The following is a 17,443-nucleotide window of genomic DNA, read 5'->3' on the forward strand; positions in this document are numbered from 1 at the left end:
ATATACCAAGTTAAAGAAAATGATTACAAAACAATACGTAGAATAAGGCTCTATGTTCCGGTTGAGAATGCACACCAATTTTCATTACTCTCTTTAGCTTTCTTTTCTTTCCTTATTTGCATATCTGTTCTTTCAACTTTTTAAACTGATGTCCCACTTTGTATTTTTAAGATGTAAAGATACTAGAAATTAAAAAAAAAAATTTCCCACTAATTTTTTCATGTAATTTTTAAAAATGAGATTTCTGTCTGCTTTGTGTATCATGTTTTAGTGCATGTTACGTTCACTTAAAAGAAGTCTCTCCTTATCAACCTAACTGCTGATTTTTTTTTTTTTTTTAGGAATGGGTAGGAGAACATTGCTTAAAAGAACCTGAAAGATTGTGCACAGACAAAGAGCTTATATTGGACCCTGTGCTTTCAAATATGCAAGCACAGAAATTATTGCAGCTCATTTGTTATCCTCATGGTATTAAAGAATGTACAGAGGGTGACAATCTGCAGAGACAGCACATTAAGCGCATTCTGCAGGTGAGTCATTAGTCTACAGATTGTGTGTTTGTCATGTAAACACATTTTCTGTGATTATAACGAGTACTTGAACTTTTTTTTTCCCTCATTGTTAATTCTTGACCTCAGTTAATTTGATCTTTATTCTCCTGATTTTCTTTTCTTGGTAATTGTCACACTTCATGCAAATGATATACAATCATTATATAAATATTGATGTTTTATGTCTGCTGTATTTACATAAGAAATAAGCTTTCTGGAGGAATTTTTCCAAAAAATACTGGAATCATTTTGAAATAGAGTTGCTTAGAGAAATAGATTTTGTGAGAAAAAATGCTTATTTTATTTCTAGTGCCTAGCTGAGTGATGCACCTTCTTTTAATGTCATTGATTTCTTTGTGTCTGTAATGAATATATGCAATGGATGTGGAAGCCATTTGATCCCTATAAATTCCTTTATTATGTATGATTCCTTTTTTTTTTTTAAATACTTATTTATTTTTTGGGGGGTGGGANGAGAGAGAGAGGGAGAGAGAGAATATCAGAAGCAGGCTCTAGGCTCTGGTTTTGTCAGCACAGAGCCAAATGTGCGTCTCAGACCCACATACGGTGAGATCATGACCCGAGCCAAAGTCAGATGCTTAACTGACTGAGCCACCCAGGTGCCCTGATTATTCTTTCTTGAGAGGAGGAATACTGCAAAGAAGTATTATATTTTCAGTATTCTTCATGTGTTAATTCTTGTTGTTTCCCCCAGAATCTTGAGCAGTGGACGCTGAGGCAGTCCTGGCTAGAACTACAGTTAATGATCAAACAGTGCTTGAAGGACCCTGTGAGTAGATATTGGAAGCATGTGCAGACACACAATTTTACAAACGGCAAGAACACAGTGTTTGAGGAGGAAGTAAAACATATGCATGCTAGTTTTCTTTGTGTCACTCCAGGGCTCTGGTTCAGTGGCTGAAATGAACAACTTACTGGACAACATTGCAAAGGCAACAATAGAGGTATTCCAGCAGTCGGCCGACTTGAACAATAATTCTTCTAATTCTGGAATGGGCCTCTTCAACCCAAATGGGATTGGAAGTACTGATACAAGTAGCACAAGGCAGAATGGAATAAAGACATTTCTAAGGTATTTTTTTTCTGCAGCTTTATTGGGCTACCATTACTTTTTCTCATGTAATGTTATATTTTTATTTGCATGATGCTGTTATTTTTCATAAAGCTTCAGGAATGTGAAGAAATTACTTATGCCAGTTATCATTATTTTATAATATATTGCAGGGCGGTATTCCTAGGGTGAATGATGTGTCAGTTTTAACCATGTCCAGACCTTGGAACCACATATGACACTCAGTGTGGATTAATTCTTTATTGTCTCCTTAAGGCTACTCTCTTCTTAGAATTCATTATACAGGAAACACTTTTTCTGCCGTCTTTATTAATTGGCAGCTTTACACAAATAATAATCATGATAGACTGATTTGTATTTCATCATTTGGGTAGAAAGTATAACTAATGAATCTTAAAACTTTAAAAAAACTAGTTATTTATGTGCTTAAAAATAATCAGAACATTTCCTATCTTAACCCTGACATAAAAGTATGTTGCTTGTTGTATAGAAGGACGATGGCCAATCAGAGTGCCAGAAACATAGAAGATCATTTGCAAAGATTAATAACTTTTGTTACAGTAGTCTCCCAGAACCCAACGTTTTATCACTTTCCACAGTGAGCATGGAAAAGTATGTCCAACTACCTGCTTTGGCAAGAGGAACAATATATACAGAAATGAAAGGGAAAGTTTAGGGTAACTGGTACTTCTTATGCATCAATGTTTTGCCCTGAGTTTTCTTTTATAACTCTGAGAGCGCAGGAAAAGGATGCCTCCTTGTGTATAACACCTACTTCTGGTTTTAGTTCCTCTGAACGCAGGGGTGTGTGGCTGGTGGCCCCCCTAATTGCCAGGCTGCCGACCTCTGTGCAAGGAAGAGTATTGAAAGCTGCAGGAGAGGAGCTGGAGAAGGGACAGCACTTGGGCTCTTCTTCAAAAAAGGAAAGAGACAGACAAAAACAGAAAAGGTACGGCTGCAAGGTGTGTCTCTATGTGAGCGCTGAAGGAATAATTGAGACCAAATAGCATCTTGCAGGTATACGTGGTTACTGTACCCAGGGTCCGCTGAAATTTAATTTTTTTAATGTTTTTTATTTTTTAATTTTTAGAGTGTGTAAGTGGGGGAAAGCGGCAAAAGGAGGGGGAAGGAGAGAGAGAGAGAGAGAGAGAGAATGAATCTTAATCAAGCTCCATGCTTATGTATGCAGCCTGATGTGGGGCTTGAACCCATGACCCTTGGATCATGACCTGAACTGAAACCAGGAGTTGTGTGTTTAACTGACTTAGCCACCCAGGTGTCCCTGAAATTTCATTTTTGAGTGGAAATGACAATATTCTGTGAGGCAAGCCTCTGTTGCTAGAAAGTTCTAGGTTATATTTAGTATGCTAGTTGTCAGTGCTCCCTGTGGACCCACATTACTGCTGAGCCATTAAAAATAGTGACTTCTTAGCCCCACTTCATAACTATTGAATCAGATCTGGATATCCATTTAGTCCTTGTATTCTATATTTAGTTACTTTTCATTCTTTTAATTAAGCACTTGTTTAAAATACATAGAGTTATTTGTAATTCCATCCTCTTGGGCCCTAAAATAGTTACTAATATTTTTAACACTTAGGGCTCTTGTTCTAAATATAAAATTTATAAGACACTAAGTTTAATGTTTTCTTAATTTATTTTAAGCCATATAAAAGGTTTCAAATAGTTCATTTGCAAACTGACTGTGTACCTGAAAAAGAACAAAGCCATACTGTAATGTGAAAATATAAATTTAGCACCTCAGGAGTAAAGGGAAATAATGATAATTTCTTCCATTTATAAATATGTAAAAAACATGTATGATTCTTACCTCCTAATTAATAATATTATAGTAGCTACCATTTATTGAGCTCTTATGAAATGCCAACCTTTGTATAGAACTCGTCACATACTGATGTGAGTTTTTAAATTTTCACGGCAATCATATATGGTAGGTGCTCTCATTATACCCTTGTTACAATGAAGAAAGTAAGGCACTGAAAGGTTCATGTCTCAAGGACACACAGCTCAGAAATTGTAAAACTGGAGTTAAAACCTGGGCGGTCCGGCTTCAGAGACTGTGGTCTTAAATGAAGTGGATTTTGGTAGAGACCTAGCCTTGCATGTATTTTGTTACCTGGTTGTTTAATGGTACCTTCGCTGGTGCCAGTGTGCCAACCAGATAACTTAGTTTTAATTCTGAGAGTTAATTTTACTCATGAATGAATGTATGTACATTGCCCCCCTTCCCACAGTGGGGACAGATGGTATTGTGGAGTTTAAAGATGGCTCTTCCCAAGTTCGTCTCTCACAGCTCTGCTGTCAGAGGGTGAAGCACATTGAAATATTTGGGTCTACTTTAAGAATTTTTTTCTATCATATAGCAATTAGTTTGTCAATATGATTTGTCAGTTCTCTGATGATTAAAGAAATATTAATAAATCGACAGTTTATAATAGACCTTTTTTTTTAATCAAATGCCTAAAAACCTATTACGACAAGGCTTAAGGTATGGTGGGTCACCAAGAATCTCACTGCTTTTGTATTTTCCAGCCTATGTGCTGTTCTCCCAGTACCCACCTGTTTGGTCAGAAGTGTGCTGAAGGCACCTTGGTGGCTCAGTCAGTTAAGTGTCCGACTTCGACTCAGGTCATGATCTCACAGTTCGTGAGTTCGAGCCCCATGTTGGACTCTGTACTGATACTTTGGAGCCTGCTGTGGATTCTGTGTCTCCATCAACTGCTGCCCCACCCCTGCTCACACTGTCTCTCTCAAAAATAAACATTTAAAAAATGAAATATGCTGAAAAATAACCAAAGCAGTCATATAGCCCTGTTTCTTTGATCCTAAGATAACAGTTTTGTTTGACAGAAGTTTTTAATTTTTTCTCATATGCTGTGGGTAAAGTGAAATACCTGCTGACGTGTACCTTTGAATTCAGCCTACTGTTATAAAGTACAAACTTTCTTCTCCCTGCACTCTCCCAGCATGCTCCTGCAGTATGAATTTATGCTAGTTTGGGAATGCCCTCCAGGGCAAGAGCATATTGAATTATTTAGACGTATCACAGTGGCTTTTGATCTTATTAGTAGATCTATGATTTAACTTTTCAAGTAGGCTTTGGCTATTTACTACTCTCTTCCATTGTCTAATAAAATAAATAAGGGCCAGTAACTCAAGGGCAAGAGAAAGATGTCACACAGGACGTCATCCGTTCTTTCTAACTAGATCTGCTGTTACTACTTCCTTTGTAGTATGTCTCTTTTGAGTCAACAACCTTTCCTCTCACTGGTCCTTACCTGCCTTAAGGGACAAGATGAACAAAGGGAAGGCCTCCTAACATCTCTTCAGAATCAAGTAAATCAGGTAAAGTATTCTGGGATGTTAAGCCGGGCAAGTAGTTTTCTAATGGCACTAATTTGTTTTCCTTTGAAATACTCAGATTAAGCTAATAAGAATACAATGTGTTTTGATTAGATGCGAGGGAACACAATCCACACCCTATTCTCCTGTTAGGCATTCTAGGTACTGTAAGATGAACAACTTTATGATACTAATTACGGATTGGATAAATGTGCGCTATAAAGACAGCATTCGATACATTGCATCCAACTCTGACATAGCTGCTCTTCATCCGCCCCCACCCCAGGGAGGGGTTCTGGAGCAGTGTGTGTCACGGGCATAGAAGGAACCTCTATCCGGGTACTCTAGCTGGGCCCCTGCCTCCTGGGAGGGTCTTGGCTTAAGCTCTCTTGGTTCAGAAACTCCATTTTCTTTTCCTGCCAGAGCCAGACCAGTGCCAGTTAAGTGTAAAGATGCTCATTTATAAATAAGAAGGCATAATGATTTTGTTTATAAAGAATTTGACTTTTGGCTTTCTACCAACCACAGTTCTCCCGGTCACTCTTTGGGCCACTTGCATTTTGCATCCTTCAAGGACATCAGGTGATCACACTAGAAATTATAAAGTGTGGAATTGAACAAAGTAGGTAGATTGGTCATGTGGGATGTTTTACTCTGCTACAGAGCCAAATGGAGCCCTCCAGTGGCCTTAGGTCTCTAGGACATCATGGCTTTCTCTTGAATGATAGTAGATGAGCATGAATAAGGACACTTACCTCATTTGGTCCTTTGATCCTCTTCCACTTTGCGATATGAGAGATCTGTCCTTTGCACAGCAGCCAGAAATGTAAATCACATGTTAGTCTGGTGCCCAAGATGCTCGAATGTTTATGACTGTACCTAGGATAAAAATTCAAAGTCTGTGCTTATAAGGGCCTGTGGTGATTTGGCACCGGCTCCCACTTCTGCTTCGTTTCGTACTAGTTATGCCTCCACTCTTTACACGGACCCCAGTCCTTGTGACTTGCCAGGCAGATTCTCGTTGCTGCTTCTTTGTGTCTTTTCTTCCCTTTACATGGAAGGCTTTCCTCCCAGATATTGGCAGAGTCGGCCCCCTCACTTCATCAGGTCTCTGCTCAAGTGTCCCTTCCTCATGGAGGCCCTCCCTGATCGCTCTCTAACAGTAGGGCCACTGTTATTTTGTATCCCTTTGCCCTGGTTCATATGACTTGTTACATTTGACTTAATTTTATTTGTCCTGTTCCTAGAAGGTGTGCTCTCATACAGTTTTGTGTTCACTGCCTTGTACCCTCAGGTCAGGTATGGGAGAGGACTCCATTGTGATGAGATTCGAAGAATGCTGTCCCCTCACCACGCACTGTACTTACATGTGTTGGGCAGGGTTACTTCTGCATGTGACTCATTTAAGCTCTTAAGATGGTTCTCAGTAATTAACGCAGTTCAGAGTATTGGGTGGGCGGAGGGCTTTGCTCTTACCATCTGATTCTAGGGTGTTGCCACCTGTGGCTTGCCTTTCCTAAGCAGTCCTTCCTTTTTCTGACAGTAGTCTCAATCAGTGAAAAACAATATATCACTGGACTGATGTCAAAGATGTCATATTTTTCAAAGTACTATATATCGTCTTTATCAAGGAAGATAAAGTCTGTAGATAAGTCTGTTAAGATTGCAAGCTTCCCCTTCAATAAAACATCAAAATAGTACATTTGATAAGCCTCATAGCACATCACTAGACATAAAACACACGACTAATATAAAGTGTAATTTTGTCTCTCCAGTACTTTACAAAATCACTGAAATAACATATTTTAAGTATATTTTTGTTAATCTTTAACTTCATAATCCTTGAAAACATTTTCTACGACTTACTGACAGGATTATAAATGGATAAGAGTTTTCTTTTTCCACCTGGAAACACATTGACAAGGAAACTGTCTGTGTGGAAGAAGGGGGGAAAAAGCTAAAATTTATCGTAGCTTTTTTTTTAAACTAAGAAGTTAGTTTTGACTGTGAGCAAGCAGCTCAGTGTAACTTTTAAAATGAGAAAAACTCAATTTTAATAGGGAAAATGAGTTTTGTTTTTCTTCCATTAATTTGCTGACTTAGATTTTAAGTAATTGGCGAGAAGAACGATACCAAGATGACATAAAAGCACGGCAGATGATGCATGAAGCTTTGCAACTGCGCCTAAATCTGGTAAGGGGCATTTTTCTAGTATTTTCCTCAATTCCACTTAGCGAAGTATGCAAATAGCTTTCTACTTTTTCTGTGGTCACAGTCTTCTTACAAGGTGAGGCCTTCCTCTTTGCTCTCTGCAACACCTTCCCTGTCTTTCACGTTCCCTGTTTTCCTGACGGCTGACCTTCCTGTCTGGGCTGGCTTCTAGAGGGCAGTAAGCGTTTTGGGCATTGGTTTGCTTTCTGCACCTTCTGCCCCAGGAATTGCTCCTTCTTTTCAGTTTGTGCTCAAAGAAGGTCTGATAGGGCTACTAAATTGAGATGAGTTAGCTTTTGTTATACTTTTATTATAAAAATGTGTCTTAGGTTGAATTTTTGGCAAACTTTCCATCAGGTTGATCATAAAAATATTCAATAGGGAGGTTTTATAGACATTTACAGACACATTGCACATTTCTTTGAATTTTTCATTTCTCACTGGACAGTAACGGAAGCTACTCTGAAGGAAGGCTTCCCTGAATTTTGGCAATTGTTTTTAAACTTAATTCCCACACATGAATGAGTAGGCCTGGGGGCCGAGCCAAGCCCCCTTTGTGTCAGTACTTCTGTCTTCACTGGATATTTCCAGGTGCTGTTACGACAACAGACTTAGAACCAATAGTAATTTAACAGCATAAAGTTGTAGATAATCACCTTACCAGATTTTGACCTATTCAGATTTAACTAAAATTATATCATAAAACTGGGTATCACGAAAGGTTAGGATTAAAAGAAAGCTAATTTTCCTATTATTTGATTCGTACTGGTCTCCTGCCCACACTCATGCTCCTCTTCCCCTTCTCCCTCCCCGTTTTACGAATGACCAAATTCCTGTACTGAAGGAACCAAAAAGTGACAAACAGGTAGCTAGGTAAGAGAGAAGGCATGACAATTCCATAGAGTTTGTTTTTTAAACAAATCGAAATTGGCTACATAAAGCGATGGGGATGGTATTTTTAATAAAGTTTTATTGTGTGTTTTTGCGCTAGGTAGGAGGAATGTTTGACACAGTGCAGAGGAGCACCCAGTGGACAACAGACTGGGCCCTTCTCCTCCTTCAGATCATTACTTCTGGAACTGTTGACATGCACACTAACAAGTATGTTCTGATTTCAAATTTACTATTCTGTACTCATACATGGTAGAAGCTTTGCAATACTGACTGGCAAATGGTGCTACATCTCATTCTCTAGGTACCATCAAAAGCTCTGTGCCTTAAATAAAAATATTGTTTCATTAAAAGAGTATCTTGGTTTTACTTTACAGTGAAAATAATTATTTCTTCCCCCTCTTAGTGAATTGTTCACAACAGTTCTTGACATGCTGGGTGTTTTAATCAATGGAACCTTAGCTTCAGACCTATCAAATGCATCCCCCGGGGGGTCTGAAGAGAACAAACGTGCATACATGAATTTAGTAAAGAAACTGAAGGTAAGCTTATGACCTGCTTATATATTATGATCTGAGATATTTACTGCATTTTATCTTAATTTATTTTGTGATAAATTAGATGTTATTTATTGATTCGGCTGAAGTTTTGTGATCATTTTGCTATTTGTTTTACCTCAGCTTGCTTGTACTCAAAAAATATACACATATAGCTTGAAGATAGTTCTTAAATTATATTCATACAATGTTTAAGTTCTTAAGGAAATTTAGACATGTATAATCAAATATATAACAGAAATGCCACCATTGGATTTATGATAAATCCATGCTTGGCCTGGTGCCTAGAATTGAAAAATAACCATTTGCACTGATATTTCTAAACCCATTTCATCTGACTAATGCAGTTTTTGAAATAAACTAAACAAATGGTGCAGAAAAAAAAAATCAATATAGCTGATGACCTTACCAGTAAAATAACCAGTGATTATCTTGAGGTCTGACCCTGGACTGGAGAATGTTCTGTGCTGCTGCTTCTGCCTTCTGATGGCAAATACTACTCTGGATTTTTGTCAGTTCAGCACTGTGAAGTGTGTTGTGTAACCAGGGTCCCATTATATGTGTTCTATTTTCTACTTAAATAGAAGAAATGAAACATACTCACTACTCTAATTGAAAGCTGCACCATCGACTGTGTTCAAGGTTAAAGAACAGGCTCGTCATAAAAAAGGAAATGTTTCAGAGAGAAACTTCCTTCTTGCTAACTTTTGCCTTCATTGTAATTTCTGTCCCACTTCTCTCTTATTATTTTTTTATTTTTTTGGTTTGTTTGTTTGATTTTTAGAAAGAGCTAGGAGACAAGAGATCAGAAAGCATTGACAAAGTTCGACAGTTGCTACCTTTGCCAAAACAGACATGTGATGTCATTACTTGTGAACCTATGGGTTCCTTGATTGACACAAAGGGAAACAAAATTGCTGGATTCGACTCCATAGATAAAAAACAGGCAAGAGTAAATGTTTGTTTCTTATATATATTTTTTCTTATTTTCCCAAAGAGTTTATGAAATACTTCAATTTTAAAGTTTCTTGATTTTTATTTTTAAAGCAATTTCTTGTCATTTAAATTCACTATTCATGGACATTATTATATAGATCGTCATTTAAGACTTTATGTCAATTTAAGTGAATTTCTGAAAGCCACCAATGGAAACAGAAGTAAAATCTTAGTGTTTAAAAAGAAAAGGGGGGGGCAGGGGGCACCTGGATGACTCAGTGGGGAGTGGTCAGGGGATGCCTGGGTGACTCAGTGGGTTAAACAGCTGACTCTTGATTTCCACTCTCGCCAGGATCTCATGGTTGTGGGATCAAGCCTCATGTTGGGCTCTGCGCTATCATGGAGCCTGCTTAAGATTCTGTCTCCCACTGCCCCTCCCCTGCTTGCATTTGTTCTCGCTCACTCTCTCAAAAAAAAAAGCAAAAACCAGGTCTGATTTCACTTTAGAATTGGAAGGAATACATTTAGATAAGAAAATTTTGATTGATAAAGTCTTTATGTTGTAAGCTATTTAGAGTAAAAAATATTGTTAATGTTACTTACTTTTCTCATCAATGAAAGCGTATTTTAACAAACAATTGCTTTATATGTGATAGTAAACAAGGTTCCCTTAAACACAAGAAGAGGGATCAGTTATTCTTTCAGTGAACACTGAGCAACCACAGATATGTGAAGTCACAGATATGAAAGACAGAGCTCCTACCCTTAAGCAGAAGTGGATAGACAGTTACCATTCAGTGAGATTTGTGTGTCATGGTACACAGTGTTAGGGGACCCTGAGAAGGAGCTATCACACTCAGATAAGGAGCAGGTAGTCAGAACAGGGTCCCCAGGAAAACTGACAGTTGAATTCTTTTGAAGGATTAGAAGTTAGCTAAGAAGTAGGGAAAAGTGTGGTACAGGCCAATGGAAAAGTTTTTGCAAAGGTCTGAAGGAGTGTGGTGACGAGGAGAAAGGCAGTACTTCATTAATTCACAGTAATTGGAGTACTTTACCAGTGTGGTTATAGAGATGGAAAAAGCTAGCATTATGGTCATGCTGATTTTGCGGTATCATTGGGCTCTCTAGTGGTGAGACATCTACAACCCCTTTACAATATGATCTTTGCACCCAGGAAAGAAGTCTAAACTCCAGGCAGGTACTAGAAAACAGTCAATTTATACATGGAAAATGAGCCTTCATTTTGGATAAATCCAGCCATGTAGGTAAGAACAGGAGCATTCATATCCTGTGGAATGCCTGAGTAGTTATTTTCGGGGATATTCTGAGGAAAAACGTTGGCATGCCAGGGAAAATACAAGAGATCTCACCAATTAATGTTAAAAATAAGAAACCTTTATTTTCAGAAGCACTGTGACATTTCCTCTCGTAAACTCACTAGGCATAATCTTGAATCGAAGGACATTATTTGTACCTGTTGTCACAAGTTACCTCTGGAATAATATTCCTTAACTATTCAGAAACTGGCTTGTTAAGTACATGAAACATTTCTGTATTGAATCAAGTCCATACATGCTTGGATTGATGTGAATTTGAGCTCAAGTAGAGATTGACAATAACTTGACTCTGAACTTTCATTATATCTTAAAACAACAAAATAAATTGCAAAAGGTTGTAATTGATTATAATTCAATACAGTGAAATCAATATTGCAGCATTTTTTAGAAAATATTTTTTCCTGAAAAACAGCAGGAAAAAATAGTAAATGAAAATCACCATTTCATTTATTTATTTATTCATTCATTCATTTTTTATTTATATTAAGTTTGTTTTTGAGAGAGAGAGAGAGAGAGCATGCCTATGTGAGTGAGGGAGGGGCAGAGAGAGGAGAGATGGAGAAAGAATCCCAAAAGTCTCTGCACCAATACTACAGAGCCCAACATGGGACTTGAATGCATGAACTGGGAGCTGAAATCAAATCAGCTGAGCTGAAATCAAGTCAGATGCCCAATTGACTGAGCTCCGAGGTGCCCCCCAAAATACCAGTTTACAGTAATATGTACCCAGCTGTGTGGTGTTGCAACCTTAACAGAGCATCATGTGGTATAAAGAACCATAGAACTGCACTTAAAGGTCTGAATTCTAGCTGCAGCTTTCTAGTGATGTAGCTGTGTAACCCTGAATCAATGTGTTTACCCGTGTGCCTTATGCTAGGGCTCTCTAAGGCACACAGCAAGCCAGAATATTCTCTGTATCTATGTCCTAAGCAAGCTTGGGCTGTATTTCTGAACGTGTGATCATTGAGCGTTATTTTGCCGCAGGGTCTTCAGGTGTCTACAAAGCAGAAGGTGTCCCCATGGGATTTGTTTGAGGGTCAGAAGAACCCAGCTCCTCTGTCCTGGGCCTGGTTCGGGACTGTCCGAGTAGACCGAAAGGTGATCAAGTACGAGGAGCAGCATCACCTGCTATTGTATCACACACACCCCATGCCCAAGCCCCGAAGTTACTACCTCGAGCCGCTGCCCTTGCCTCCCGAGGAGGAAGAGGAAGAGCCCACATCTCCCATCTCTCAGGAACCAGAGCGGAAATCAGCTGAGCTGTCAGATCAGGGAAAAACTGCAACAGATGAAGAGAAGAAAACAAAAGGAAGGAAGCGCAAGACGAAGTCAAGCTCAAGAGTTGATGTGAGTATGAGAAGTAGGGAGGTCTTTGGGGCATCTAGTGGGAGATTTAATAGTGTCCAGATTCTTTTCCTGGAACCATCATCAAGAGCATTATCAGCCTCTTTTCATAGTTGTAATCCTCACAAAGCTCTGTTTTAATTATTAGAATGTCACATGAATAGTGACCTGTTACAGTAGACAGGATTATAGCTTTTGATTTTTTCTTTCTCTACTTTTCATTGCTTTAATTTTAGGCTTCCGTTGTGAATAGTATTTAACTAATATTTCAGTTAAATATTTTAACTAATATTTCTCACATTTGAAACTTGAATTTTTTAGACCCCCCTCAAAGCTCATCATCTCACATATTTTTATTATAAAACGTGTCTAAAATATTTATCGTATTTTGAGCAGTTGATAGCAGTAGTAGATTAATATGGAAAACTATTTGCATTTCCCTAGCTAACATTCCATCTAATACATCCAGTAGGGTGTTTCTGAGTTTGCATATTTTACTATTCCATCTTATCTTCCTGTATATTTTACTTCGATTACAGACTTTCAGACTTGATGAAAGATGAACACAATTTTAAAATGTCCCATTCCTTGTTTTCCTATTAGCCTTCAGTACCTGTACCAACATTTTCTTGAAAACAACAGAAATCTGTGAGATGGGATTTGGGAATAATTTTATAGCATTTAGAAAATGAAAGTGTAAGATATCTTTACTTTTATTTCACCTGGAAAATACTTGAGAGAGAATTTAAAACATTTTTCTATGTAATGCAAGGGTATTCTTTTTGTACAGTGGAAAAAATAGTCACAATTTATTGTGCAGACGTCATGTCTAATAATTATCATTTACCTATGTCAGAGCCACAACATATCTTTTCCTAGCTGATAGCTTGGTGAGTAATATTTTTCTAGAAAAGATGACCATCACTTTTGGATACCATTGAATGGTAGTGCCTTCTTCTCATACAGCCTTCCTACCAGTATTCCTTTGTCTTGAAGAGATGCTTAATAAGGTCCGGATTGCCACTCCCAAAATTTGGACTCTCCTAAGCTCTTAGTCCACATGGATAGGTTTCTGTTATTTTCAGATACAAAAGCCTGAAAACTCCTCTCATTCCCCAAGTGAGCCCTGTTACTATCCCTCCTTCCTACTACTTTTGAAATGGCCCCTTTCTAGTGGGTTGTATTTCATGGATCTGAGGTTTTGTTTTTCTTTTATCCTTTAGGGCTAGACAAAAAGAAGAGGGGGTGGTAATTGGGACATTTGGGTGTGATCCTTAGAAACTTTGCATGTCTCATAAGGAAGACAAAGCCCAGTACAGGAAGTGGGATGCAGGCAGATAGCAGAGAGTCTACTTTATTTGGGTGCTGCCTTGAAAAATGGAAATAAGGTAGGCCAGGGACTAGTCCTGAGTATTGTGCATCATTATTGCCTCATTCTCATCCAGACGCAGCCTATCAGGAAGGATTCCTAAGATGACATAAGATGAAATGATCTGGGATGATCTCAAGTTGCTCTTTAACGTGTGGGCAGTGGTCAACATTGATGTACTTTTAGTACTTAAAAAAATTTTGTAATGTTTATTTTCGAGAGAGAGGGTGACAGGTCGTGAGTAGGGGAGGGGCAGAGAGAGAGAGGGAGACACAGAATCTGAAGCAGCCTCCAGGCTCTGAGCTGTCAGCACAAAGCCCTACACAGGGTTCGAACCCATGAACCGTAAGATCATGACCTGAGCCGAAGTCGGACACTTAACTGACTGAGCCACCCAGGTGCCCCTAGTATTTTAAAAACTTCAGAACTGATGCTTTTCCATCTTTCCCCCACCGAAGCCAAGTATATTTTTTGCCCCAAACATTGACAAACTTTATTTTGGGGGGTTCCTACCCTCTTAAATAAAAAAGTGCATAGAAAAAAAGGCATTTAGAAAACTTTGTACAGTATCTACATCCTAGGTCCCCAGGGCAGGAAGGGGGTGATTACTGGGTCGGCTGGAGGGGTAGTGGCAGGGCATTTGCCATCTGCACACCTGCACCCACTCTGAACATAAGGGTGTAGGTGACATGTTTTGCAGGGCACTAGGGAGCCCCAGAGGAGGGTCAAGATGGCAGCAGGAGGTTTGGTGGACAGCCACGGGGCTTTAGTTAAGGAACCGACAGAAGTGCTTGGTGCCATCGTCTCAGTGCTTTGTTGCCGGCGTTCACAGTGAGGAATGTGTAGCCATTGGTGAGTTCCTCAGCACAAAGAATGCAGCGCAGGGCAGAGGTGATGATGTACTTCTGGCCTTCCACACGGATGACTTGAGAGAAGCACTTGGGCTCACATAAGTTGTTGATGAAGCAGCAGCATTGCCAGGCATTGTGGCATCCACCATGTCCATGTTATCCAGAGGGAACATGTGGCACCTAATACCCTTCGCATTATATAGAACTGCTGCTTATCAGCCCAGAGCGAATGACAATGCAAAAGTACTCAGTGACCATCCCGCCTGCATCTGCATCGAAGTGTTGCTTGTATAATAGGCCCTGCCCATCGAATGCATATCTGCAGACACCCACAGAGTCTTTGGGTATCTTCTTGAGGTGGTGAAAGTGTGTGGCCATGGGCAGCTCCAGGCTGGTGGCATGTCTGCTTGATCTGAACTGCACCTCATCCTCTTCCTCATCGCAGGTGGTCTCCGTGTGGGAGCACCAGCTGCTGGGATGCCAGGAAGTTTAACATGTCAAAGGTGTACTTCCAGAGATAGACCTCTGCTCAGGCCACCCTGTGGGGTTTGAAAGGGTGAAGCCAAGTACTTTTTCAGTCAAAAGTTTTTACCCAAATGAGTGTTCTGCAAAAGAATATGTTGACACTCTTGCCTTCCATCTTCCCCTCTATAAAAAACAGCCTCATCTTCTGGGACAGGAGCTAGATCAAGTAATGTGATAGGAGGAATTTGCATCAATTATCTGTATAGTCTGTGGAGTTAAATAACATTATTACTATTGTTACTATTTTTTTTCACTTTATTTTGAAGGAGTATCCACAGAGCAACATATACCGAGTGCCTCCTAACTACTCACCCATTTCCTCCCAGATGATGCACCATCCACAGTCCACCTTATGGGGCTACAACCTCATGGGTCAGCCCCAGCAGCCGGGTTTTTTCCTTCAGAACCAGTCTCTTACTCCAGGTATGTGAAGAGAGATGTGAAGTAGCTTGGGGTTTATCCTGAAATCTCTGTAAAACTTAGAAAATGCAGTAACTGAGTAGTCAGTTGACGTTTCTGTGATCCTCTCCACTCAGTGGTTTTTCTTCTGTACATAAGGTGGTTTTTTTAATGTGTCTTTTAATATATTTTTGATTGTCTCATAGATGAATATATTCTAATTGTAAGACTCAAACAGCACCTGAGCATATGTAGTAATCCAATATGTGGCCAATTTGGGGTGTTCAAGTGTTAAAATAAGGTTTTAGTTACTAGTTGCTGTACTGAGTTTGGAAATTTCATTCAGTGTTAGAAGGAGATTGGCCACAGATGAAAGTGTACAATATCAGATATTGATATTGTTGACAAGAGTTCTGTGTTGTAAAATTTGTGTATTTTTTTATGAGATAAAATTATTAGCGTTTTAAATAACTAGACAATATGGGTATCTTTATTTTTTCATGTTATGAATTGTAAGTTTTTTATACTATGAAGGACCTCAGAAATTTGGTTCAGCAAGTAGACTGAGTTATCAAACAAGGAAAACTACTGTAGTAAATGTCTCTGATTTTAGTATTGCTTTAACTCAAGCCCAGGTATATTTTATATATGAAATCAACAAGTCCTAAATAAAAAATGTCTTAGAAATGAATTTAATTTTCTTTCTAAATGGAAGTTCGCTTGTTTCATCAAAATAGATCTTACTTTCAGAAATTACTCTGCATGTTATGATTTTTACTGTAATTTAAGCATGACATTTGAGACCTTAGAAAGACATTTTTTGATTCTTGCCTCACTGAGGAGAATCCATATTTTGTCTTCTAAATTTAATTGTAAGAGGGCTGCCCTGGAAGTTACAGTTCTAGGTTCAAGTCTGGTTCTACCACTCTCCTACTGTATAATGTTGACTGGGTTTTAATTTTTCTGTGCCTCAGCTTGATTATCTGTAAAATCGATATGGGTAAGGGATTCCATTATTTATTCAACAAAATGTACTGAACTTTATAATGTTTTAGACTCTGTTTTGGATGGTAAGATATAATAAAGAAAATGGATAAGAATGTTCATTCTTCTTTGATGAAATAAGGTTTATATCATATACATACATGTGTACGTGTGTGTGTGTAGAACTTAAAAAATTTTTTTAATGCTTAGTTTTGAGAGAGACATAATGTGAGTGGGGGAGGGGCACAGAGAGACACACACACAGGATCTGAAGCAGGCTCCAGGCTCTGAGCTGTTTGCACCGAGCCTAAAGTGGGGCTCGAACCCACAAACCAGTCAGATCTTGTCCTGAGCCGAAGTTGGACTTTTTACCAACAGAATCACCCAGGCGCCTCTAAAGTAAATGTTTGAAAATGTAGTACATAGAAGGTGGCCTAACCCATCAAACATGCTCAGTAAAAGATGTTAACATATTCTTACCTTAGGGCTTTTGTGCCTGCTGGCCCTTGTGTCTGGAGTCCTCGTCCTTAAATATTTTACATGGCTCACTGCCTTCCTCTTTTGGGTTTGGTCAGATACCATTTTCTCAGTGGGCTTCCACTGACCACTGTGTTTTAAGTGGTAAGCCACACCCCTTCCCTGAAGAAGTCTATTCTCCTTTTTATTTCTCCATAGCATTAGCATTTGGTTATATACTATATATTTTACTTACTTACTGGTTTATTATCTGCCTTTTTTCAGAATGTAAACTCTGGTAGGGCAGGCCTTTTTTTTATATTATACTATAGTCTGCTCAGAACTTAGAGTGGCCTCTGGCTTTTAGTGAGCTCTTAAAAATTCGTTGTTGAGCAAATGAAGGTAGACCAGAAAGAGCAAACTAGACAAAAATAAATGTGGATAATAATGCACATTCTCTTCTTTGAGTTTATTTTTTCAGTTCTAAGGTTGTGAATTTGTAGCATTTTTACACACCAGGGCTGTGTGAATTAAAGGCTAAATATTTTATTATGACATATACTCTTTTTCCCTAGA

At 38.8% G+C, this 17,443-nt stretch overlaps 2 protein-coding genes across 3 annotated transcripts in view; one reads left to right on the forward strand and one right to left on the reverse strand.

Annotated features, from left to right (window-relative positions):
- P2RY12 (purinergic receptor P2Y12) overlaps positions 1-9,146 on the reverse strand; it is a 41,729-nt gene extending 32,583 nt beyond the window's left edge. For both annotated transcript variants that reach the window (XM_077765913.1, XM_077765912.1), the window contains exons 1-2: positions 9,076-9,146; positions 5,763-5,886 (exon numbers count right to left, since the gene is read on the reverse strand). The gene's annotated coding sequence lies outside the window, so the exon portion shown is untranslated. The remainder of the gene's footprint in view (positions 1-5,762; positions 5,887-9,075) is intronic.
- The window catches only part of MED12L (mediator complex subunit 12L), a 325,934-nt gene that overhangs the window by 272,132 nt on the left and 36,359 nt on the right, over positions 1-17,443 (forward strand). Inside the window, exons 28-38 of the mRNA XM_077765916.1 lie at positions 342-530; positions 1,267-1,341; positions 1,454-1,644; positions 2,432-2,593; positions 4,899-5,010; positions 7,111-7,200; positions 8,210-8,319; positions 8,516-8,651; positions 9,451-9,612; positions 11,924-12,286; positions 15,295-15,451. Of these exons, the coding sequence (XP_077622042.1) occupies positions 342-530; positions 1,267-1,341; positions 1,454-1,644; positions 2,432-2,593; positions 4,899-5,010; positions 7,111-7,200; positions 8,210-8,319; positions 8,516-8,651; positions 9,451-9,612; positions 11,924-12,286; positions 15,295-15,451 (1,747 nt within the window). The remainder of the gene's footprint in view (positions 1-341; positions 531-1,266; positions 1,342-1,453; positions 1,645-2,431; positions 2,594-4,898; positions 5,011-7,110; positions 7,201-8,209; positions 8,320-8,515; positions 8,652-9,450; positions 9,613-11,923; positions 12,287-15,294; positions 15,452-17,443) is intronic.

Source organism: Crocuta crocuta, unplaced genomic scaffold (assembly GCF_008692635.1).
Source record: "Crocuta crocuta isolate KB4526 unplaced genomic scaffold, BGI_CrCroc_1.0 scaffold54, whole genome shotgun sequence".
Taxonomy (NCBI): domain Eukaryota; kingdom Metazoa; phylum Chordata; class Mammalia; order Carnivora; family Hyaenidae; genus Crocuta; species Crocuta crocuta.